Source organism: Rhinatrema bivittatum, chromosome 8, assembly GCF_901001135.1.
Source record: "Rhinatrema bivittatum chromosome 8, aRhiBiv1.1, whole genome shotgun sequence".
Lineage (NCBI taxonomy): Eukaryota > Metazoa > Chordata > Amphibia > Gymnophiona > Rhinatrematidae > Rhinatrema > Rhinatrema bivittatum.
In genome coordinates, this window is record NC_042622.1 from 119,602,149 (window position 1) to 119,627,431 (window position 25,283).

The following is a 25,283-nucleotide window of genomic DNA, read 5'->3' on the forward strand; positions in this document are numbered from 1 at the left end:
TAATTTGTCACATGTAACTTTATTTATTTTTTTTATTGTCTCACAATTAAATACAAGTTTAAGGATGTGATGCAAATCAATGTGATCTCTAAAGATTTCTTCAGCTTTCTAGTGCTTTACCAGCTCCAGAAAAAGAGCCTGCTGCCATACTTGGAAGGCTTCAACTCCTCTTCAATAGGAGGATTTGGTTCTGGTCTTGGTCGAGAGTGATAGACATTATCAGGAAGAGGCCTGTCTGTTTTCACTTTTGTGACCTAAAACACAAAACAATTTGAAATTTTCTGGTTATTTTTCAATTTAGGAGGGGGAAAGGGAGGAAGCATCTTCAAAAGTATTTTTATCTATAAAGCTAAAAGAAGCAACTGTCAAGTAAAATGGTGGACATCTAGGTTAACAGCTCTTAATCTACCAAAAGCTATTAACTAACATTGTTTGGGTTATCAGAACATTTGATTCTTTATTTAAGAAGTTATTCTGAAAGCTAAGAAAGCAGTGTGAGATGAGCGGAAGGAAGGCAAATTAAAGCAGATTTGCATCTCATACATGAGCTAAATAAGCTAATAAGAATAGCAGCAGCTCCGCTAGCAAAGCAGCTCTTAGCTCAGTGCTATATAATCAAATGTACTTTTGTTGGTGTATGTGTCTCTCCACCAATCACCAGATTAGAAAATTAACAAAAAAAAAAATCCAGTTTCCTAGCATGTAGACAGATGGACTCAGGACCAGTGGGTTTATGCTCCCCTGCGAGCAGATGCAGACAGAGCAAGCGGATGTCACAGTATATAGTCCAATCAAATCACGTATTAATACCCCATAAATATCTTTTATATAATTATGTGAAGCAAAGATCCTATAGCTCAACAAACATGAGTCATTACTTGAATCACAAAATATTTGCTGAAGGCTACCGAGTCTTGTCTGGCTCTGTAGCCTGCCTATTTCAATCGAAAAAAAATGTTTTGATGGGTGGAGGAAGGGTTTCATATATATGAGTTTTAGACCCCCGTAAGGTGAACTCAATTCATGTGTATATACTGTATTTTTCGCTCCATAAGACGCACTTTTTTTCCCCCAAAAGTGGGGGGAAAATGTATGTGCGTCTTATGGAGCGAATATAAAAAAAAACAAAACACAAAAATCTAACAAACCCCCACCCTCCCGACTCCCCCAAGACCTGCCAACTTAATTTACTGCAACCCCCCACCCTCCTGACCCCCCCCCCCCCCAAGACCTGCCAATTTAATTTACTGCAACCCCCACCCTCCTGACCCCCCCCAAGACCTGCCAAACGTCCCTGGTGGTCCAGTGGGGGTCCAGGAGTGGTCCGGGAACGATCTCCTGAGCGTGGGCCGTCGGCTGCCAGTAATCAAAATGGCGCCGACGGCCCTTTGCCCTCACTATGTCACTGGGACCGACCGCTGCTATTGGTTGGTCTCAGTGACATAGTGAGGGCAAAGGGCCGTCGGCGCCATTTTGATTACTGGCAGCCGACGGCCCACGCTCAGGAGATCGTTCCCGGACCCCCGCTGGACCACCAGGGACGTTTGGCAGGTCTTGGGGGGGGTCAGGAGGGTGGGGGGTTGCAGTAAATTAAGTCGGCAGGTCTTGGGGGGTCAGGAGGGTGGGGATGGGGTTTTTTTTGGGGAGGGAGGGGTTCCCAGAGAAAGAAAAGTTTTCTGATCTGGGGAGTGGACCGAAATGGCCTCACTCCCCCACAGCTGGAGACAGTCTCTGTAATCTGATGATAAATGCTGAGCTCAGGTAAGGTTTAAAAAAAAAAAAAAAAAAAAAAAAAAAAAAAAAAAAAGGAGTTTTACCTTTGCAACAGAGCAGAGAGATTTCAGGATTTCCTCCAATTTCCATGCTCGGCATGCTGTCTAGACATTCATTCCTGGCTCCTGTTGGGGTTGTGGAACTGGGCAGCCTGGCGGATTGAGCGGCCCTTGGTGGGCTAGGCCACGCAGTTAGGCTTCTCTCTTGCACGCTGCGTGGTTGACCACGGTGGCGTTTTGCACAGGCTCCTGCAAGTGGCTCTGCTGCCCTCTACAGGCTGGTGTGTGCAGTGCATCGGCTCTGCTCACACGCTGTGTGCTCTGTTTAAAACTTGTGCCTTTTACGTGCACAAGTTTTAAACTGTTCACACGCTTAGCTTGGCACAAGTTGTGCATGTGCCTTGCCATGCTTCCCTTCTGTGGCACTTTCTTTATGCACATAACCCTTTTGAGCATGAGCTGTTCAGATGCACGGTGATGGTGCCGGTAAACAAGATGCATAAGCATCTTCCTATTTGTGTTGCCTGTCATAATAGGGCTTCTCAGGCTGACCTGGCTTCTAATCTGTGTCAGTGCTGCTCAGACGCTCAGATAGTTGTCTTCATCGGATTTTGCTAAGCCTGGTTCCTCGCATTCTGGTCTTGACTGGAGGGATGCCAGACCTTGGTTCTCCTTTGACTGGCTCCTCTGCAGGCAAGGGCAGTTCTGTGCGACCAACTCCAGTTCCTTCTGGGTTTAGTCTGGATTACACTACTTTTTCTAGGATGAAATTTTTTCAAGGCTTACAAGCTTTTCTTCAGGTTCAATCCTCCATTTCACCCATTCCTGTCTGGTCAGACCCTCTGCTAGTGAATCCTCCCTCTTCTAGTCCTATGCTTAAGCACCAGAGCTTGCCTCAGCTCCCCTGATAGGAATACGGATGGGACAGACGATAAGGATGCTCCTGATTACCTGAAAGATGGTAAAAATCGTTGAGGACTAGAATAGTATTGAACCATGTTGCGGTTCTTTCATAGAGATGAACTGCGGGCCCCTATTTCCCAGACTTTGAAACAGTTGGGAATCCCTGGTTCAGAGGCCATGTCTGTTGGAGGTGAGAAAGAATCCCATTTTGGTTTTCTTGCGTAAAACCTCTTGTTTTTTTCCCTGTGATGGATGCCATTCAGGAACTGATTGATCCGGAATGGGACATCCCAGAGGCAAATTTCAAAGGGGGTTGGAAATTGAAAGGCCTGTCCCCCTGTTTCCGGCTGTGAGAGAGCAGTTATTTTCCTAAAGTGGATGCACTGGTATGTACCATCTCTAAGCGGACAACTGTCCACATAGAGGGAGGAACGGCCTTGAAGGATGTACATGATAGAAGGATTGAGGCTATTCTTAAGCAAGCCTTTGAGGCAGTGGCAAAGACTTTACAGATTGCTTCCTGTTGTGCCCTAGTGGCACGATCTTATCTACTTCTCTCTCAGGAGGTTGATGAGTCTGGATGGAATTCCAGAATGGTTATGGAGCCCACTGCCGCCTTTTTAGCAGATGCAGACTGTGATTTGGTCTGTACCTCGGCCAGAGGAGTGGCTTCAGTGATAGCAGCAAGGCTTCAACTCTGGTTGCGAAATTGGTCAGCTGATGCAGCCTCCAAACTAATCTTACCAAGATGCTCTTTAAAGGCTCGCTTTTATTTGGGAGCAAGTTGGAGAAACCAGCCAGTAAATGGGGCAAATCACCGGTTCCTCAGTTGCCGAAAGATAAGTAGCAGTTAGAGCACCCCTTTGGTATGAAGGGTCGTCTCTAGGGTTCCAAGCGGTTTCGTCCCTACATAGGATCAACCTTTCAGCAGGTCTCAGTCCTTTTGTCCCCGACAGCCCAAGAGGAGCGGGCTTGGGTGGCGGACCTTCCCAAACTTCCCAATGCAGGTTTGCTGACCCACCTTCAGGAAGAAGAGATAGGGAGGACGTCTCTCTCGCTTTTATCAGAGGTGAGTCGAGATCACATCAGACCAGCAGATATGTGGATATGTGCTGGAATGTCGTAGTATTCCTTGGGACATGTTCATGGTGTCCCCTTGCCACTTCCTGCAGAAGAAGCAGGCAGTGGAGTTCACACTTCAAAGGCTCTTCAGGCTGAGGACTGTGGTTCTGGTGCCTACAACTCAAGAAAGTATAGTGCGATATTGCATTTATTTTATTGTGCCCAAGAAGGAGAGCTCCTTTTGTCCCATACTGGATCTCAAGGGGGTAAACTGTCATTTGAAAGTGACTCATTTTCACATAGAAACCTTATGCTCTGTGATAATGGCAGTGCAGTCATGGAAATTTCTGACCTTCATGGATCTCTCAGAGGCTTACCTTCATATTCCCATTTGAATGGAACACCAGTGCTTTCTATGCTTTGTGGTGTTGGGGCACCATTACCCGTTTCAGGTGCTGTCCTTTTGTCTAGTTACCGCTGCCAGAACATTTTCCAACGTTATGGTGGTCGTAGTGGTGGCCTTGCACAGAGAAGGGATCCTGGTGCACTCTAATTTGGATGACTGGCTGATTCGAACCAAATCTCAGGAAGAGAGCTGCCTAGTGACTTACAAGGCGATTTCATTATTGTAGGAGCTTGGTTGGATGGTGAACCTGACCAAGAGCAATCTTCAACCATCCCAGTAGTTGGAGTATCTGGTGGTCTGGTTTGACACGGGGCAGGACAGCTTTTCTACCGGAAGTTCAGATTCAGAAATTGATGTCTCAAGTGCGTCAGTTGGTGTATACCATAGGCCCGGTGTGGTCCTACCTACAGGTGCTTAGCTTGATGGCGGCAACCCTGGAAGTGGTGCTGTGGGCGAGGGCGCACATGCATCCTCTTCAGCATTCTCTGTCTCGTTGAGCTCACAACCTCAGGACTATGTGGTTCAGCTCCACTTGCTGATGGAAATTTGCTCCCGCCTCCAGTGGTGGAGGATCATCTGCGAAAGAGTTCCCTTGTCCTCGCTGAACTGGTTGGTACTCATGGCAGATGTAAGCCTCCAAGGTTGGGGGCTCACTGTCTGGAATCAACGGCCCAAGGGCATTGGAATGCTTAAGAGTCCTGCAGGAGCATCAACTGCCTGGAAGCCCGGGCAGTTCGCTGGCATGCTTGCAGTTCAGCCACAGACTGCATGATCAAGTGGTTTGCATGATGTCGGAAAACACGATGACTGTGGCCTACATCAATTGCCAGGGAGAAACCAAGAGCCAGCAAGTGTTGCAGGAAATAGACCAGCTTATGGAACAGGTGGATGGTCATCTGCAGATCTTGGTCTTTTACACTGCAGGAAGAGAAAACGTAAGAGTGGACTTTCTAAGCAGGGAGAGAGTCTGGACCTAGGAGAGTGGGTGTTGACAGCCGAGACGTTTCAGCTGATTGTGGATCACTGGGGCCTTCTGTTCCTAGACCTGCTGACAACATCTCGCAATGCAAAGATTCCTCGATTCTACAGTCGCAGGAGAGATCCGTGGTCCCTGGGAATAGATGCTCTCGTACAGATCTAGCCGGAAGATAGATTAGTTTATGCCTTTCCTCCATGGCCCTTGCTGGGCAGGATAATTTGAAAGATCTAAGGCCCCAGGGGGTTAGTACTTATGGTGGCACTGGCCTGGCCCAGGTGTCCATGGTATGTGGATTTGTGAAGATTCCAGGTGGAGACCCCCCTTCGCCTTCCGCCGCACATGGTTCTGTTACAGCAGGGACTAGTTCTTCATGAGGATCAGACTCTGTTCTGTCTTTTCGTTTGGCCCTTGAGAGGGCTCACCTATTGAAGCATGGTTATTCCTCTGCGGTGATTGCCACCTATCTCAGCACTAGCAAGTTCTCCACTTCCTTGGCTTATGTGCAGGTTTGGAGAGTTTTTGAAGTCTGGTGTGAGGAGCGTGGTGTTCTTCCTCGTTTAGTTAAGATCCCACTCATTCTGGACAATTTGCAGGATGTGTTGAATAAAGGATTGGCCCTTAATTCCTTGAAGGTGTAGGTTGCGGCTCTTACCTTTTTCAAGGGCCAGGTGAATGGTGGTTCACTGTGTTCTCACCCTGATGTGATTTTTTTTGTTTGAAGGAATTGAAGCATCTTAGGCCTCTCTGAGTTTACCGGTTCCCTTGTGGAGTCTTAACTTGGTGCTGCATTTTGTGGCGGGCCTTATGTTCCTAATGCTGCGTAGCCTTTCCTTGCAGTTGTTCACCTTAAAGACTGTTTCTGGGGGCTATTTGTTCTACATGTCGAATTTCTGAGCTGCAGGCCTGGTCTTGCCGGGAGCTGTTCCTTTGGGTGACTTCAGGGGGTGTTACAGCTGCATGCTGTTCCATCCTTGTTGCCCAAGGTAGTCTCAGACTCATCTGAATCAGTCCATCTCCTTGCCATCACTGGGTAAGGTCAGGGATGCGGAGGATTATCGCCTCTTCCGCTCCTTGGATGTTAAGACACTGGTGCAGTATCGGAGGTTTCTGAACCTCCAAGGTGGGAGTAAGCAGGGCGCTCCGGCTTCATGGGTTATGATAGTTTGCTGGATTAAGGAGGAAGTTACAGCCGCATATATGGATGCTGAAAAGCTGTTGCCTGCTCAGGTTAGGGCTCAGATAGTGTCATGGGCAAAATTTAGTTTTTTATCTCCTGTTGATATCTGCCAAATGGCAGCGTGGTCCTCCTTACATACTTTTTCCAGGTATTATCGTCTGGATGTGCAGGCCTGGGTGGATGCAGCCTTTGCATGTGTGGTGTTGACTGGACCACGGGCAGACTCCCACCCTGATGGGGAAGTAGCTTTGGTACAGCCCACCGGGCCTGAGTCCATCTGTCTACACGCTAGGAAATGGAGAAATTGCTTACCTGATAATTTCAATTTCCTTAGTGTAGACAGATGGACTCAGCTTCCTGCCATCAGCTGCTGCATGCTTGTGTCAAAAGTCCTCCTATGGGGCTCTGGATTCCCAGGGATTACTGTTAAGTGTTCATCCAGTCCCTAGTATCTTATGTGAGTTAAGTGTTTAAAGTGTTTGTTGGTTGAGTACAGTTCTTGTTACCTGTTTTTAATCATGTTTTAATCAAGTTTTTTGCTAGTCTGTCCACAGTTGCTTTTTGAAGAGAATACTGGCAGGTTGGGATCACTGCAGGACTATAGATACTGTGATGTCAGATTGCTCAGTCTCCATCTGCTGGCAGGGGAGCATAAACCCACTGGTTCTGAGTCCATCTGTCTACATTAAGGAAATCAAAATTATTAGGTAAGTAATTTCTCCAATCTGGGCCCTGCCCACTGACCCTACTTCACAGAAAGCTCTCCAGGAGAATCACCCGCCTTTCAACACCAGCCACTGACCACCAAATTTGAAAATAGGTCCATGGTCTGGCTCCCCCACATCCTCACCCACCAAGCCTGGTTCATTGAAAGTCCCCATGACACCTCTCCATCTCAAGCCTTACCAAACTGTGGTTTGTGCACAGTTTCCTGATGCTCCTGCCCCACTTCTGGCTTTGCGAAGTGGTTGCTGGGCTTCCTAAGAGTGGGTGCCATGATGTTGTAAGGCTAAATCTGCCTTATAACAATGTTGTTGGACAGGTGTTCACTAGTAGCCAATTTACAAAGCTGCAGAACTGAGGCAGGAACAAATGGGGGATGGCTTCTGTTCCAGGAAGACCCACAATGGGGTAAGAATTGGAGCCTTGGCTGAAATGAGTTTGTTGGGTGAGGGGCGCTTTAAATTTTCTTACTTTTTTTGTGGTGTTTGCTACTTCTTCCCTTTTGGGGAATGGGCAGAAGGGAGTGTTGTGATCACGCTGTGGGTAGGGTGTGTTTCCATTGGCATAGGGAGGGGGAGAGGGACAGTGTTTCCACTGGCATAGGGAGGGGGAGAGGGACAGTGGAAGGTAGAAGGGAATGCTATCATTAGGATGGTAGAAGGGGGTATAGAGTGTTCTGTGGTTGGCTTAAGGAGATGGGTCATGCTAGGCAGGCGAGAAGGAATGCAAATATTAGGCAGAAGACCAGGATGTGCTTGAGTCAGCCTAGGTGTACCGGGATCAGGCTGCACAGGTAGAAGGGGGTAGGGAGGGATCAGGGTGTCCTGGGGTTGAACAGTGTGCTGGTGTCTGGTTAGGAAGTGTGCTTGAAAGTATTCTAGAGCAGCGATTCTCAACCAGTGTGTCGCCACGCACTGGCAGATGTGTCGCATGCTACTCGCAGCCAGCGGGGGCTGAAGAAATAAAGACTGGTGCTGCTAACTGCCGCCAGAGACGAGCTGTTCAGCTGTGAGAGAGAGAGAGGGGGGGGAAGAGAGAGAGAGAGAGAGAGAGAGAGTGTGTGTGTGTGTGTGTGTGTGGAAGGGTGCTTTATGTATGTGTGGTGTATATGTGAGTCAGGGAGGGTGCTTGTGTGTGCGAGAGAGATGGAGCATGTTTTTGGCTGGCTGTGAGAGAGGGGGCATGCGTGTGAGTGAAAGCCTGTGTGTAAGTAAGAGACGACGTATGTATGTGTGAGAAAGACTAATCAGGGAGATGACTGTAGAGCGAGAATGAACACAGGTAGGGGAGATGATTGGTGTGTGAGACAGAAAGTGGTCCAGAGGGTGAGACTGGTGTGTGAGTGTGACGAGAGAGAGCGAGAGCAAAGATTGGTTGTGGTCCCTAAGGGTGAGGACAGCTTCAACAGGTACTGCTGCTTCTGGTATGGCCTACAAGGGAAAGGAGTAGAACTGCTGGAGAGGGTAAGTAAAGGTGGCTTTTTAAGTTCATTTTCTTGATTGACTACCATTTTAATTATTGGGTAGTAGGTAATGTGTCTACTGTTTTGAAATATCTTATTGGTGTTTGAAGACTTAAATAATTTTTTTAAGAGTTTTTAACTGTTAGATGATGTTCTGTTCATCAGCTGTTTTGAAACATTTTTTCATATAGTTTTACAATTATTTCTGTGTGGGAATCTATAACAGCTTGGCTTTTTCTGTTTTCCTAATGGGAGGTGTATTGGTGTTTAGGGACTTAATTTTATTAATATTTGTTTAATATTTGTAGTGTTGCCTTTTTTAATAGGGTTGTTCCATTTGAGTGCATGCCATAATGAAGGTGTAATTTGCTGACTAGACTGTGTACATTATTGCAGATCCTGGGACTTTGTTAGGTGCTATATTTTTGTTTCCATTTCTCCAGGTTTGCTCTGCATGCAGAGTGGCTTTTTTTTGTTTTTTCAGCCAATTTGTCTCCATATTTGTAATTTGTGGTCTTTCTATACTTGAAGTTCGATCTTGTGTGTATGACCGAGGTGAGATATGTAACTAGCATGTAGACACATAAAATACTTCATTTTATTTGTTGTTTTCTCTCAATTGGACATGCATTGGTGGTGGACTGCTGTCTTTTTATAAGTAGGGCTATTGTGCCTGGTAGTAGAGGGAGTTTGTGTTGCTGTTATTGAGATAACACCAGAATATCTTTTTTGTATGGCGAGTTGTACGGGGAATGTTCTAGTTCTGCTTTATACCCATTACCGAGGGTCAGGGGTGGGGTTAGCCCTGTGACTGTCATGTGTTCAGTGTGTCTCGCATGTGAGGACCATCTATCAGGTGTGTCCCGACAGAAAAAAGGTTGAGAACCACTGTTCTAGAGCCATTCTGAGCATATGAGAAGAGTGCTGGCATCAGGTTTGGGCATGCTAGGGTGGGGGGGTCCAGAGTGGGTTGGGGATGGACTGAGATAAGCTGAATTGAAGACTATGTGGAGGCCTAAATGTTTGTTTTCTGCACAAAGGACCAATGCTTATACAATGGTGCAACAAGTGGCAACACATGGTCTAATTTGCTTTTGTCAAACATACCTACAACCAATGTTCACGGTGACAGAACAAAGATGGGAAGGAGGGATTGCTCTATTGCAGGGGTAGCCAACTCCGGTCCTCGAGAGCCACAAACAGGCCAGGTTTTCAGGATACTCAATGAATATGCATGATAGATTCGCATACAATGGAGGCAGTGCATGCAAATCTTTTTCATGCATATCCATTATGAGTATCCTGAAAACCTGGCCTGTTTGTGGCTCTTGAGGATCAGAGTTGGCCACCACTACTCTATTATGAAAAGCAGCCTAACTAAGCTTTCTGGACATTTAAATGAATTTTGAAATACGATGTTGGGGCACATACCTTGCTATGCTTTATAACACATTTTTGTTGATGAACATCAGGATTTGTATAGTGGTATTGCAGAGATGTGAGCAAACTAGATGGGTTGGACACATACAGAGCCTTTCACCTTAATACTACTTCTTCAAGCTAAAGAACATTCTGAGGTAATGTGTAAACATGCATTAAAAAAAGATGTTACGGCACAATACCAATAATATGCATAATTTATCTTGTGGGGAAAAAAAAATTCAGGCCCATTATGGCAAAATCAATCAACTGCCTTGAATGCAAAATAGCTCATTAATATGCAAATTGATTAATGTACCTTTTGAGATGTAGTTAACTAGATCCCAAAAAAAAAACAAAAAAAACCATTCTCCCCCACCTGTGCACCAAATGCTCCCTCTCCGGCATCCGCCATCCAACAAGGATAAATCTGTAAACCCAGTTCCTCACCACCAGCTCACAACCCTGCTTCCCGACCCAAAATGCAAAAAATCTCCTCTCCTCCATGCCCATGGAGAAATTACCTGATAATTTCCTTTCCTGTAACGAAGACAGGTTAATCCACGACCAGTGGGATGTAAGCTACTCCAGAACAAGGCGGGAGGCTGCCTGCGGCCCGATCAACGCTACATGCACGAAAGCTGCATCCTTCCAGGTCTGCAAATCCAGGTGGTAATGCCTGGAAAAGGTGTGCAAGGAGGACCACTTTAAAGCTTGGCAAATCTCAACAGGAGACAATCTAATCTCCACCCATGACACTGGCTGTGCCCTAGTGGAATAAGTCCTTACCTGACTAGGCACCCTGTTTACTCCCACTGTGGAGTATAAACAGCCAGTATGTCTTCCTAAGAGGTTTAGAAACCTCCAACTACCTCATGATATGCCGCTTGACGATATTCATCCACATCTCTCTCCCTGTCCAGTGTTGGCAGGGAAAGCTATTAATTCAAGTGGAAATCTGAGACCACCTCCGGCAAAAAGGACAGAACAGTTCGCAGCTGGACCACCCTCCGGAGTCACTCGCAGGAACAGTGCCTGGCAAGATAAAGCCTGCAGTTTGGAAACCCTATGTGCACAACACCATCCTCAAGTAAGTAATCTCAGTGGTTGAAAGGTGGGTCCTGTCAGAAAATCAAGAACCATAAGACTCCACAAGGGCACCAGCAACAGCAAAAGAGTGGGAGTGGGGGTTGAAGATACTTCACCCCTTTCAAGATCCGAGCCACATATGGATGGGCCGACAAGGGTTCACCATTCATATAACCTCAGAAACAGTCAAGAGCTGCCACCTGTACTTTCAAGGAATTAATAGCCAAGCCAACCAACTCCATGTGTCTCTTGATCTTCTGAATCATTCTGCCCAACCTGGGCCATGGGGAAAAGGCATATAAAAGCGTACCTTCCAGCCACTCCTGCACGAGAGCATCGATGCCCAAAGACTTTGGATCTCTCCTGCGACTGAAAAAGTGAGGAACCTTCGCATTGTGTGAAGTCGCCAGCAAGTCTAGAAACAGGAGGTACCAGCGGCCCACTATGAGATGGAATGCTTCTGTTTGACAATTCCCATTCCCTTGGATCCAGACTGCTGAAAAAGTCGGCTCTTACGTTGTCTTTACCTGCAATCTAAGATCTCTTGAAGATGTACTTTCGCCCATTCTATGAGTTGGGCTATTTCCTCCAACACTTGCTGGCTCTTGGTCCTTCCTGGCGATTGATATAAGCCATCATCGCATTGTCCAACATCATTTGGACTGCTCAACCCTGCAAGCAGTCGATGAATTGCAAGCATGCAAACCAAATGGCATGGGCTTCCAGTTGATTGATGTTCCAGAGAGACTCCTTGGTACTCCAGCGCTGGCAACTGCTGATGGTAATTCCCTCACCCCCACCCTGGAGGTTTGCATCTATTGAGAGTACTAGCCAGTAGGTGTTCGAGGGGAATGCCCTTCTTTAGATGATCTGCTTGCAACCACTACTGCAGGTGGATTCTGATCTGCACTGGTAACTGAAGCTGTATTGAGTAGTCCTGAGACTGTGAGCTCCACAATGTAAGCAATGCACGTGGAAGAGGGTGCATATGTCCCCTTGCCCACGGAACCATCTCTAGAGTGGCTGCCATCAACCCGAGTACCCTTAGAGAAGACCACATTGTTTCTGTCAAATCGCACCTGCGCCATCAGATTCTAGATGCAGATCTGCGGCAGGAACACCTTGCCTTGCTTCATTTCGAAAAACAAACAGATATTCCAGTGTCTGTGATGGTTGCAAATTGTTCTTGGCCAAGTTCACCACCCAACCTAGTTCCTGTAGCAAAGAGATCACCTTGTGCAAGGCCTGAAGAATATCTTTCATGCTCTTGGCCTGAATTAGCTAATTGTCTTAAGTTCACATGGACCAGAAAGCCATCCTCTTTCAACACTGCCATTACCACCACCATGACCTCGAAGAAGATTCTGGGCGTGGTAGCTAAACCGAAGGGTAGCACTCAAAACTGATGTCACCCCAAAACAGCAAAACACAGAAAACAGTTGAATCTTCAGCCAGATGGGAACATGCATATATGCCTCTGACAAATCCAAAAGACATAAGAAACTCCCTACTGCACTGCCATTATCACCAAGTGTCACTTGTAAAAGACAGTTGACTCCTTTGAGATCCAGGATGGGGCAAAAGGAAATCTTCTTGGGTACAAACAAATGGAATATCAGCCCATATTTTCTTGTGACATGGCTCCTGGGATCATGGCCCGCAGACTGAGCAGCCTTGACAATGTACTCTCCACTGCCTGCCACTTCTGCGGAGAGCCTCAATTCTCCTATCCTGCGCATCCCTTCAATGCTGCTCCCCCTTCTACAGGAATAGTCAGCCACTTGGTGATGGCACATACTACAGCATCCATTTTTGGAAAGCACTACTGCTCTCTTGCTGCCAGATTCAAGGGCTACAGCACTTCCAAGGCTCATCCTCCTATAAATTTAGCTTCCGGGGCACCCCATTCACGATAAATAAATTCTTGAATAACATCATTGCTTTACACAAAGAAACTAAAATGGGATTCTTCTTTGGTTCAGACATAGAATCAGCACCCAGCACCCCCAGCATCTTCAGTGTCTGGGAGATTAGATCCAGCAACTCATCTCTATGAAAGACACCAGTGTTGTTCTATACGGCTTCAACCCAGGAGGAATTTACCCATTCTCCAGGGACTAAAGATCACCTTCATCATCCATGCTATCTGGGTCCCTATCAGCAAGACCTGCAGCAGGTCTAGACATATTCCGATACTTACCTGCTGCGCCAGGCATGCAGGGATCTGCAGTCTGTGATCCTGAACTCTTAGGTTTGGCTGGCTCTGCCGAATGTACCTGAAGAAAAGGACTGCAGCCATTGAAAAAATTCCACCTAAGAAAGGCTAGAATGATCCATATCAAAACCAGGGGGCGTCGGTCCTAAGCTTCCCCTGCTGACGAACCAGTTAGGGGAGCCCCAAAACCAAACAAAGCCTCTGACATTTTCCCCTCCGGTCCCATTCCTGCATCATGCTGGGAAGGGCCAGGTTCAGCAAAATCAGCCCGAGACAACTCTCCCTGAGCCTCCAAGCAGTGCTGACAAGTTAGAGGGGACACCAAGTTGGGATGCCTGAATATGGCAAGCAGTACAAAGGGAAGGTGCTTAGGCTTCTTTGTTACCAGCGCCATGGATAAAACACTCGCAAGCAGCACGCTCCTAAAGGCATATGACAATTGTGCACCTAACTGCGCGTCTGCACAAGCGAGCCTAGACAGGGCGCCCAAAATCAAGCTCTGTCCAATAAGCGCACACTATGGATACTCAAAATTTAAGCACCCAATATGCAGTCCAGGTAGTCGCACACCTGAGTGCGAACTGACAGACACTGTTTTCCACCGCAGACTTGCGTGTAGAAAACGAGCAAACGCCACCGTGGCCTACCATCAACATCTGAGGAAAGCCTGAAAGCAGGGCCTAGCTAGAAGGCTACTCAACCCGCCATGATGCCCCAAGCAATCCTGGAGGCAGGAATGTATGTTGGATCGGTGTGCCGAGGCTCAGAGACCAGAAGAAGAATGGAATTCCTCAGTCTTTTTTTTTTTATATATATTTACTCTTTACCCGAGCTCAGCCCGGCCAAGTATAGTAGTGTCTCCTGCTGCGGGGGAGAGGGCAAAGGCCTTCACTGCCGCACTTGGCTTACTACACCCGCTAGCCTCAGCTGTTTCTCTCTCTCTACAACTAAACCCATGCTGGAAAACCGGCTACCGGACAAAGGCACACTACTAAGAGAGGGATCTGCAGATGATATCTCAGGAAAAAACTTGAATGAGGGAGGGACCATAAGGTATCACCACAGGAGAGTGGGGCGAATTAATTTCCTTTAAAAAAATTTTTTTAAGCAATCCCCAGTAGAGAGATGAATGTCCACCATCTGATGGAGAATACTGGCAGGCTGATGTCAGTGCAGGGGTGTATATACAGTGATGTCAGCTTTGCTTCGTCTCCATCTGCTGGTAGAGGTGCATAACTCACTGGTTGTGGATTAACCTGTCTGAATCCTAAGAAAACTGCCAATTCCCCCCACTTGCAGAAATGATCCTGTCCCAGTGGTTGCTATAATCCAAAATGACACGAGGAGAAAAAGGAAGCCTTGTGCCAGCTGGTGTCATTTTAGATTGCAGAACCAATGGGGCAGGAGTGATTGGGGATCACTCCTGCCCCATTATCACCTGGGAGCTCCTGCAGGTGGAAGCTAGAGAATTGTTTTTTGCTTATCAGGTGGGGTGGGGCAGGGTTTGTAAGTCAAGGCCAGGAACATGCTTTTCTGCAGGCAGCAGTGTGCAACTTTACTGCCTCTGGTAATGTCTGCATGTTCCCAGCCATGGGAAAAACCTACAAGGTATTTATTAAACTGTACTTTAGTGAATACAACAGGACCTACCCCACGTTAATGCATAGTTCTAATTTGGTTTAGTAAACAGTTTTTTAGATTATATAATTTATTTAGTATTCAATTATATCACCCAGCACAGAACAGCCAAGTTGACAGTGTATGGTGCATCTACAAGTATGGAAGATGTTTTCCTAACACTACAATTTTTTTTACATTACTTGTTTGCACTATACATTCTGATAGCGTTTTCCTTAAAAAAAAAACCAACTGATCCTCTTATTTTCAATATCTTAGCTTGACTTCCATATTTGTGTCAATAAGCTACAGTACATTTGCAAATCCTACCTTAGACAGCTCTCCAAGGTCAGGTCTCACCCATCCCAACTTGTCTAGAACACAGTTATCAAATGCCTGCTGCTGTTTGCGACAGCGCCGGAGTTCTAGCATATTGGTATAGTCAAGACAGGTCCAATATTCTGTAAAGGGTTCTGCACAGTGAATCTTTATCTTCCTGTAAAAATGGGAAAAATACACATTTACAAAGATCTCTAGAGTTTGAGATCTTCTATTCAGTTTAAGTGCTTTACAGCAGTTTGATGTCAAATGCAATATTTTGACTTCCACTATGTGAAAAACAGCATCATCTCTTTAGATCCCACTGAGTCAGACAGAAAACTATGGCCACATAGGATGCTTTCACATAAAACCTTAAAATGGATAATGATGTGGGGGTTCTCAAACATATAATTGCCCCACCATAACTAAAATGAAAGTGTTTTAACCTAGTTATGTTTTCACATCTGTATTTCTCTTCCATTTATTCTCCCTGTAAAGGTTCCACCTATTCTGGACCTCATATTCATAAATGAATCCATTTCGCCCTCCACCCCCCTACCTGTACTCCCATCCCATGGTCAGATCATTCGCTGATTTATACGGAATTTGCAATTAGGAAAAAACCCACACCAGTCATCCCTAAATCTACTATCAAGTTCAGAAAACCTTTCTCCTTGGACGTCCTCAGTGCCAGCCTTTCCAAGGACCTAACTGAACTAGATCTCTCCAACGCCGACACTGCTATTACCTCCTGGCTAAACATCACTCGCTCTGTGGCAGACAAAATTTGCCCCATAGAAACTAAAGAGATCAATCCAGCCAGGCACAACAAAAATCCCTGGTTCTCTTCAGAATTAAAAAAGCTCAAACAAGACTTACAACACAAAGAACAACGCTGGCGTAAGGACCCCTCTCCTACCTCCCAGGCTGCATATAAAACAGCTATGAACCTTTACAGGATCACCATTCTTCAAACTAAGAGAGATTTCTACGCTAAAAAAATCCATAGCTTCATGTACGACCCTAAGACTCTATTCTCATATGTCGCAACCCTCACCACCCCGGTTCCTCCAATCATCCCAGAAGCAGCCCAAAACAAATCTACAGAACTGGCCGTATTCTTCAATAACAAGATCAAAAATTTACTTGCAAATATGACCTCTACTATAACCACATCAAACATCCAGTCGCCTTATGCCCTAAACCCGTCCCCATCCACCTATAAACCGAAGCTGGAATCATTCGAACTCACATCCTCACTGGAGATCGAATCTTTAATCAAGAAAATGAAGCCTTCTTCACATCCAACAGACCAGATACCTACTAAACTCTTATTGACCATCCCTAACACCATAGCCAAACCGCTGGCTGACATAAATTGCTCCCTTACTCAAGGATCTGTCCCGGATGCATTAAAAACAGCCTCTCTAAAACCACTACTAAAAAAAAAAAACCTAATTTGGATCCAGCCAACCCGGTAAACTTCTGCCCCATCGCCAACCTACCATTTATTGCCAAGCTAATGGAAAAACTGGTCAACAGACTCATAGATTACCTTGACTCCCATAACATTCTTTACCCCTCTCAATTCGGTTTCTGGAAACGCTTAAACACGGAATCACTCTTACTCTCATTAACAGACAAAATCCTGATAGGTTTTGACAAAGGCAAATCGTACCTACTGGCGCTTCTTGACATCTCAGCAGCGTTCGACACAGTAAAATCACTCAATCCTCATCAACCGGCTAGCAGAAATCGGTATCACAGGATTGGCACTCATCTGGCTCAAATCCTTCCTCAACAACCGCCACTACAAAGTCAGAATAAATGATAAAGAATCCCACCCCGTCCTCTCCAATCAACGAGTGCCCCAGGGTTCCTCTTTATCCCCTACCCTGTTTAATATCTACCTGCGACCTCTATGCCAGCTACTAGAAAGTCTCAACCTTACACACTTTATCTACGCGGACGACGTACAGATCTTAATCCCCATCATGGACCCCATCTCCAGCACCCTAACACTCTGGAACAGCTGCCTCCACTCCATCAACCTCCTACTCTCTAATCTCAACCTGGTTCTTAATACTTCCAAAACTGAACTCCTCATCATCACTCCTACTGATAATAACCCCCTCATCTGCAACCCAACTCTTCCATCAACATCCCAAGTGAGAGACCTCGGGGCTATTCTGGACACCAGAATGAACTTCAAAAAATTCATTCACAACACCACAAAGGAATGCTTCTATAAGCTACATGTTCTAAAACAGCTAAGACCTCTCCTACACTTCCATGACCACCGGTCAGTCCTCCAAGCCATACTATTTCCAAGATCGACTACTGCAACTCGCTACTGCTCGACCTCCCCGCCTCCACAACCAAACCTCTACAGATGCTGCAAAATGCTGCAGCCAGGATCCTCACAAATTCGACGTAAAGACCACATTACACAGATAATAAAAAAACCTACACTGGCTTCCCATCCACTTTAGAATACTGTTCAAGACTCTGACCATCATCCATAAAACCACCTATCATAATACCTTACTTCAACTTACAATCCCACTCGAACCCCATACTTCCAACAGGCCGATTAGAGCCGCACACAAAGGAACTCTCCAGGCGCCACCTTATAAAGCCATCTGTCACAAGTCCCTCCAAAAAAGGGCATTGTCCTCGGCGGGACCGCAGCTATGGAACACACTTCCCGCTGACCTCCGCCAGGAACATTGTCTGCTCTCCTTTAGAAACAAAATTGAAAACCTGGCTGTTCTCACAAGCCTTCGCCTGACAAATCATCTCCCCAACCATTATTGAAAGGAACTGTTATGCTCGAACCACTCAGTTAATTATCCATGCTAATCAATGGTGTACTATATCGTTTTACTCTTAGGAGAGCTTTGTTAAACTAATTCTTCCTCTTTCTATTGTCCTGTATTGTAATCCCTGTTCATTGTAACTTTCTTTCTTCTGGTTATTGTTTTTTTTCCCCTGGTTATACTGTAAACCGGTACGATAAGACTGTCTTGAGCATCGGTATATTAAAAGAATTTTAATAAATAAATATTCAGTATCACAAGATCCATAGACATGGTTTCTAACAATTTTCCCATATATAAAGCCAGTATTATAAACAAGGCTAAAATAAATTTATATAAAAAATACAATAGGAGAGCACTTAAATATCTAGCACTTGCACTCCTTGTTTAACAATGAGGTGTTTTCACTGATCTTGCCTTTTCTCCAGCACCACTGTCCAACTTTAAGAGAATTTACAATATCGACAGTAATACTCCCAAACATATTATATGCTGCTGTCAACATATGACTGTAGCATGTATAATGCACTCCTTAGGGATTATATTATGTATTGCCATCAGCTTTGTAACCTCACCAACAAGAAACATTGTAAATTTACATGTGCATGTATTTGAAACAGTAAGATGATGACATGCTGTAAAAAGTCAGAACTTTACAGAATTATTTACATAACATCTGCAGGACATTAACAAAAATGGCACTACTACTGGTAGTTGGAAAACCTAGCAAGTGCTTGCCCTCTCACTTTTCAAAGACGCTTAATTCTGCATCTTTGCTTAAAAAATAAATGTTCCTGATATGAACAATTACCTATACATATGTCCACATTCTAAACCCAAGTGGCAACAAGTTCTACACTGTTTTATTTTTAAGCCAATTTGGATCCTGTGGTTTCTACCCTGATTGCAGTGATTAGTTGATTCTTCTGGCACCACAGGACACAAAGGAACAAAGGAAAAATACAGAAATTGAACATGGATGCACTGGCTGGCAACATAACTGCACAGAGAACAACCCCAGATATATTTAATGTTCTTTCAGACTATTAAAGGATTTGTTTATCTTTAGATTGTGTAAAATGTATTAAGGATTTTTTCCTCAACATCTAGTGGAGCTGTACAGCAGTATACTAGTGACAAAGAATTTGTGTCAACAATAGGCAAAAAACATTTCATGCATATTGAGATTAGCGTTAAAATTAAATATAAATAAAATTCAGTTTCTGATCTCTATTTGCATAATTTAAAAGCCCACATTAAAAAAGTGATTGACAACTACAGCGTGGCTACAAGATCCTTGTCCTCAACAACAATGTAGGGGGGAGGGGGGGGTATGTCAAGGTGGTTATAGATCATTTGTGCTGGTGGATTACCAGATCAAATAAAGACAGAAGGAAGTGCCCAAGTTTGCTATAGTGAGTACAGATCACTATACATACAAGCCTCAGGGGACAAGAGAGTCACACTCTATCAATCTGTGCCGAAGCTTTAGTCTTCAAAAAGGCAAGTCCCTGCACATGAACAGCCAGAAAATAAGGGCTGTATTTGGCATTGAAATTTCTTCAAGATCAGATTTATTACAAGTAGGTAAGAATCAGATCAAAATGTGGTAACATAAGCTACTTCAACAAAGAAAGTAGTACAAGATTAATATAGATGCTGTCAAGAAAAAACTAAATCTAGCCAGCCATTCAAATTATGGGACATTTGAACACGCAAGCAAACTAAGAGCCAGATTCGGGCTTTTCTCCCATTTTGTGTCTATAGAAAAAACCTTTAGTGAATCAGGAACTAAAAAAGTAACTTTTAAACAGGTGCGCATACATCAGCCCAGGGATGCAGTCATTTTCTAACATACACGCACTTGTTATAAACTAGCCTGATCGTGCGTACAAATCCCACTTCAACCGTGGAAGTGGGGGAATTTTAAAAGATACACATGCTGACGTCATTGCCCGTTTTTCCAGTTAACTCAGTTAAGAGATAGGACTTCAAAATCCCTCTAGTTTAATAGCCCTCCTTCCCCTTCACCTAAATAGATCAGCTTTCATTTTATGACTTACACAGTATCCATAGCAGAAGTAAAGCTATGTGGCAGGAAACCCTGGCACACACTGTGCGCGCAAGTATTTGCATGCAAAATTTAAGTTAAAATCCAGGAACACCCATGTCCCGTCCATACTACGCCTTGCCCCTTTTTTGGGAAGTTTTCATTTGTGCATGTAGTGGGAGATATGCGTTTTAGCAGGTGCCTTTTAAAATCCGCTTGGTGCGTGAAAGCCCAATATTCATGTATCTCCCAGTTTTGGTGCACGCTGGGCTTTTAAAATTCACTTTTATTGAACAGAACAACTCTAGCCTCAAGTAATGGGAGCCCAGAAAAAGTTTTTAGGCTCAGTTGTTCTCAGGATACCTCTGATGATGGTGACTAACATAAAGCAATGAAGGTCTTCAGTTATTTCATGAATAATATGGTAGTGGCCACAGATGTATTATCAAGAAATGAATGAAAAACATCTATATATAAACCAGATGGCACCATTATGTCCTTAGTAGATTTGCTGTGCTGATAAATTAGTTTCCATGGGTTGCTTGTTTTGTCCCTATACTACTACTCCTGGGGAAATTCTGCACAAAAAAAAATTAAATTCTTCAAACTTTATATTGGTCAAATAACACAATTTACATGACAGTCTAAGTAATTACATTTTAAATTAATATAGAAAAAAGTTATTAAAGATGCAGAATTTCCCTAGAAGTTCACTGTAAGAACGTCCCTCCCACTCACTCTCATGGCCACTTTGCTCTCTCAGGCCCCCAACTCCTCCACCTGCCAGTATCTCTCTCCTTCATCTCTAGACTCAACCCCTTCCACTCTATAGCCAGTCCCAGAGTTTGACCCTGATCTCTGTACTGCCCCTCACACAGGCTCCTTCTGTCCCTCCCTCTAATACACATACACACACCCTCATTCAGGCTTCCTCACTCTCTTTCACATACACAAGCTCCCAATCTCTCACATGTACACACACTCCTTCACAATCTCCTCCTATATGCTCCCTCTCTCTGAAACCCACACTCAAGAGAGCAGGAGGATGCTTAACTCCCATTCTCTCTCACACCCTCCCCTCCCCACACACATTCTCTTACTGGGCCTTCCATCTTCGCTACGGCACACAGGGGCCTTCCTTTTTCACTGCGAACAAAGCGCGTCCCGCGGCATATGCAGGACGTGCTCTGTTCGCGGCATGCTGGGGTTTCCTCTGCTATTTTCTGTGCAGAATTCCCCCCCGGACTATACTTCTCATAGTTTGGACATTGGCTGCTGAATAGTAGCTGCAATGTAATATATGTAATGTTGAGTTTGTGGGTTTCATTGCCGGGTGTTGGGGTGGCAGTATGAGGAGTATGGACATTGTTCCTGAGTTAAGATATTCTATGTTGTGTTGAGAGACTTTGGTACTATTATCATTTGTACATTTTTAGTTGTGGGTTGCTGGGCTTGAGTTACAATGTCTGTGGGTTTTATTGTAAAGGCTTGGGGTGGGGAGGTGGGTTATTATAATGTATGACTTTTATATGCATTTGTAACATTTAGACTGTACCTTGCTTATAGTTTTTGTAAATAGGTGTGTAATAGATATTTTACACGCTTCTGATATAGAAACAACCATCCGAACTCAGAACAGGAACAAAAATATTTGAAAAATTTGGGTGCCAACCAAAAATTTGAAGAGACAAACCCATAACTGCTATCTTTGTAATGTTTTTGTTGGAGTTGGTTTGCCTTTTTATGCTTAGATGTTTGATTTTGAGATTTTTCTTTTGCTCAGGCATACCTAGAAGGTAATTTCAAAGGAGTTGCATGCATAAATGTAACATACTAATTCTAGCAATTTTCAAGAGACATTTACTCAACTAAAGTGCCCTTTTGTGAATAAATCCTAAGGACAATTCAATGGCATATATTGTAGTAATTTTCAAAAGCCACTTACTTGAGTAAAGTGCATTTACAATTGTAAAACCCAACTTTAAGCATGTAAATACTTTTCAAAATCAGGCCCTTAGTCTTAAGATGTTGAACTTGGCGTATATTTTTGTACATTTTTTTTTCCTTATTCTCTTCCACTCCTGCTAACTTCTTTTGGTCCCTTTATCCCCTTCACTTATGTTCATGTTTTCCTCTTCTGGTTAGGCAAGTGCAGCTGGGGCTGCAATTACTGCTTTGTGAGCTTAGGCCAGCCACATCAGCTCCTTCTGGGATGCCTGGAGTCATTTTTCATTTGCCCAGACAACCTGGCACCTAGGTTTTTTTCTCCTCCCCTGGCCTTCAATAAGATCATATGGGTGACTCAAATAATTTTAAATAAAATATACTAACGTCCATGTGTAGGTCAAGACCCTAAACAATACCTGACCAACCTCAGCTCCTTAAGGCCTAAATATAGTGACTCTTTTACCCCCATTTCAAAATTGTCTCCATAAAATGTAATAAAACTTTTTTGGTAGAAACCTTCTTTGCCCCCAACATTCTTATAGCTTCAAGTCTAGCACTTGGATCTCCATGTATTCTTTTCAAACACCAGGCTCCTGGTTTTAGAGACTATAGATTGGAATAGGACAAGTAATACTATCATGCAATTTCTTATTTCATGCTGCTGGTCTCAATTATACTTCTTGAGCAGCAGTGGTCATATGTCCTGGATACTGTAGGAGCTAAGAACAAGAACTGATGGGAAGAAATTCCCATTGAACTGCAGATACGTAAAAAAGTTATGAAAATATTTTCATTCACTACAGAAATCTTTTTTGCATGTTTTATTTTTGGTCAAGTGTTGCCATATTTCTCTACTTGTGACTGTCCGAACATATGAGCAGGTAAATTTTGATCCAATCATGAGTAATTGACCTCAAATTCATTAACATAACAATTACCTGAAAAAATCCAGAGCACATTCATTCACTTTCTGTCCTTCCTTCAGACATTTTCTTGGGTCCTTCTCTTCCCAACGACAGAGCATGAACTCCTTATTAATTTTATCACACTGTGAACCATAATGATGAGCAGCTCCCTTCAGCACAGCAGAACTAACCTTAACCTGCAAAGATTTTGTGTGGGAGGGAAAAAGTAAACTGAGTAGCAGGATTGGTTCAGAGTTGAGGCACATATAGAGGATAATTTTCAAATAAGTGTGTGCGGTAGCATATGCACGTATATATGGCCATGAGCAGATCTACACAAGTATTTTATAACATAAGAGTATGATATACACGTGTTGCAGAAAATATATTCATCTCTACCTCACAACATATGTAATCTTCTGCACAAATAAATGTAATGCATTGAAACCACATATAATCAATGCATTGAATGTATGTATTTTTCCTACCTATTTAAATATATACATGTGTATTTTACATATGAAAAGTAAAGTAGGACTTACGTGTGCATGTCAGCCAATTTTAAAATGTATGCACTTAAAGGAAATTAACCAGTTTGCCCAGTCCTCCTTCAGCAGATCAAAACTACCTTGGTTCTTCAGCCTAAACTTCCCCCAGTTCACTCAGACTTCCCACTCAGTCAGTACACAAAAAACATTTAATGTCACTTACAGCAAATAATTAGCAAATGTTAAAATACACAAGTAGGCAGGCAAATATGCATGCATGACTTAAAATAGCAACTTACGTGCATTAGTTCTACAGTACTATTTTATTGCAAAAATCAACTTCAGTTTGACATTGCCTTTTCCTTCTGTATATTCATATTAGATGGTAGGGGCAGAATTTTGTAAAAACAATGTTTATATTTTGAATGTTTCATAAAATTAGTTTGCTAGTGTTCATGAAGGGAAGTGGATTGTCTGCCATTATCCACAGCAGCATGGACAGTGGTAGTACAAGCTCCTCCCCCCCCATTACTATCTTAATGGTGAATTTTCAAAACCACCATCCTGGAAACACACTTGGACCCACCCCATTTCAATACACATATATGGACATGCAAAGGTGAAAATACCCACATATTTTTAACTTTATAAAATACACAAGTAGATACCATTTTTGCATGTATATGTTCATTTTTACTGGTGCAACGTTTTGAAAATTCACCCCTAAGATAGTAATGGGGGAATCTTGCACTGCTGCTTTCCATACTGCTGTGGATAATGGCTGATCATCCGCTTCCCTTCATGAGCACTAAATTCACTAGCAAAATAAAGACCATTTTTATCTTTTGAATACTCCATAAAATTAAGGTGCTTTTATCAAATTCTGCTCTTAAGATCTAGTACGAATATATAAAGAAAATGCAACTTAAAACTAAAGTTGACATTGGCAGCAAAATAACACTCTAGAACCAGATCAATGTCTATCGAGAAATGTTATTTTTTTTTTTATTTCTTCTGTGCAGCAGGGGAAACATACTAAACAATACTGGACGTGCTATAGCTTCAATTTCCAGTGGCCAAGGACTAACACGGACTCCAACAATTTCAAACTGTTTTAAATTAATTCAAGGGCAGCAACTCGTATATGCTCTTTAAGTTACAGATCACGGAGCACAAACCATAATTTAAAAAGAAAGATCTTGAAATGCCTTTTCAGCTTGAAAAGAGCAGCTATGATCTGTAGCAAATTAAAAAAGGAACTCTGCCGAATAACAACCCCGGACGAACTTTACCAAGCACTGCATGTACGGTCACCCGCCCTCCGCTGGCATGACAAGCCCTCTTTTTGGAGTAAAGCGGCAGCGTATTCAAAATAATTCAGTCACGCCAATACATATGAAGAAGTCCCTACGAGACCACGTCCTTCCTTATTCTCCCACCACACAGGGTCCTCAAAAAATTCCACTTCGTATTTAAACACCGCGTTTCTGAGATGGGGAGCACAGAACAAACAGCTTTTCAAGATGCTGTCTCCCACTGAAAGAACACACTACCAAGGTGCCAGGGAGCGTAGTTGATACAGGCCAACACCTAGGCCAAACAGAGCCGGAACCTCTGAGAAGATCCCCGCTCCCTACTCCCAGCTCACCTCCTTCACCTCCAGCTCCTCCAACGTCGGGAGCTGCACAGTGTGCGACATGACGGATTACCACCGCCACCCAAGGCCGAGTTTTACACCGCCACCTTCGAGCCGCTTCCTCACGTAGAAAAAAAAGAGGGACTAAACCGGCTACTGCAGAAAAGGCCGCAGAGAGAAACTAAGGTCACGCCATGGCGCATGCGTAGGCCCCGCCCAGTCCTCGGCATTTTAACCAACCGCCGACGCCAAACTGGAAGAACGAAGAATTCGATTGACAGCCGCGAGCACGC

The 25,283-nt window shown here is 44.1% G+C and overlaps 1 protein-coding gene across 2 annotated transcripts; it reads right to left on the bottom strand.

The window, feature by feature from the left end:
- NDUFA8 (NADH:ubiquinone oxidoreductase subunit A8) lies at window positions 1-25,201 on the bottom strand. Of its 2 annotated transcripts, none has more exons than XM_029613032.1 (4): window positions 25,003-25,196; window positions 22,900-23,063; window positions 15,155-15,320; window positions 1-254 (listed from the first exon to the last, which is right to left on the bottom strand). In XM_029613032.1, exons 1-4 carry the CDS (start codon window positions 25,051-25,053, stop codon window positions 117-119), a joined length of 519 nt encoding a protein of 172 aa, XP_029468892.1. In that variant the 5' UTR covers window positions 25,054-25,196; the 3' UTR covers window positions 1-116. The 2 variants fall into 2 exon arrangements, with proteins under 2 accessions (XP_029468892.1, XP_029468893.1); XM_029613033.1 differs by lacking the exon at window positions 1-254 and adding an exon at window positions 10,423-10,582 and having other exon boundaries at window positions 25,003-25,201.
- Between the last annotated feature and the right edge of the window lie 82 nt (window positions 25,202-25,283).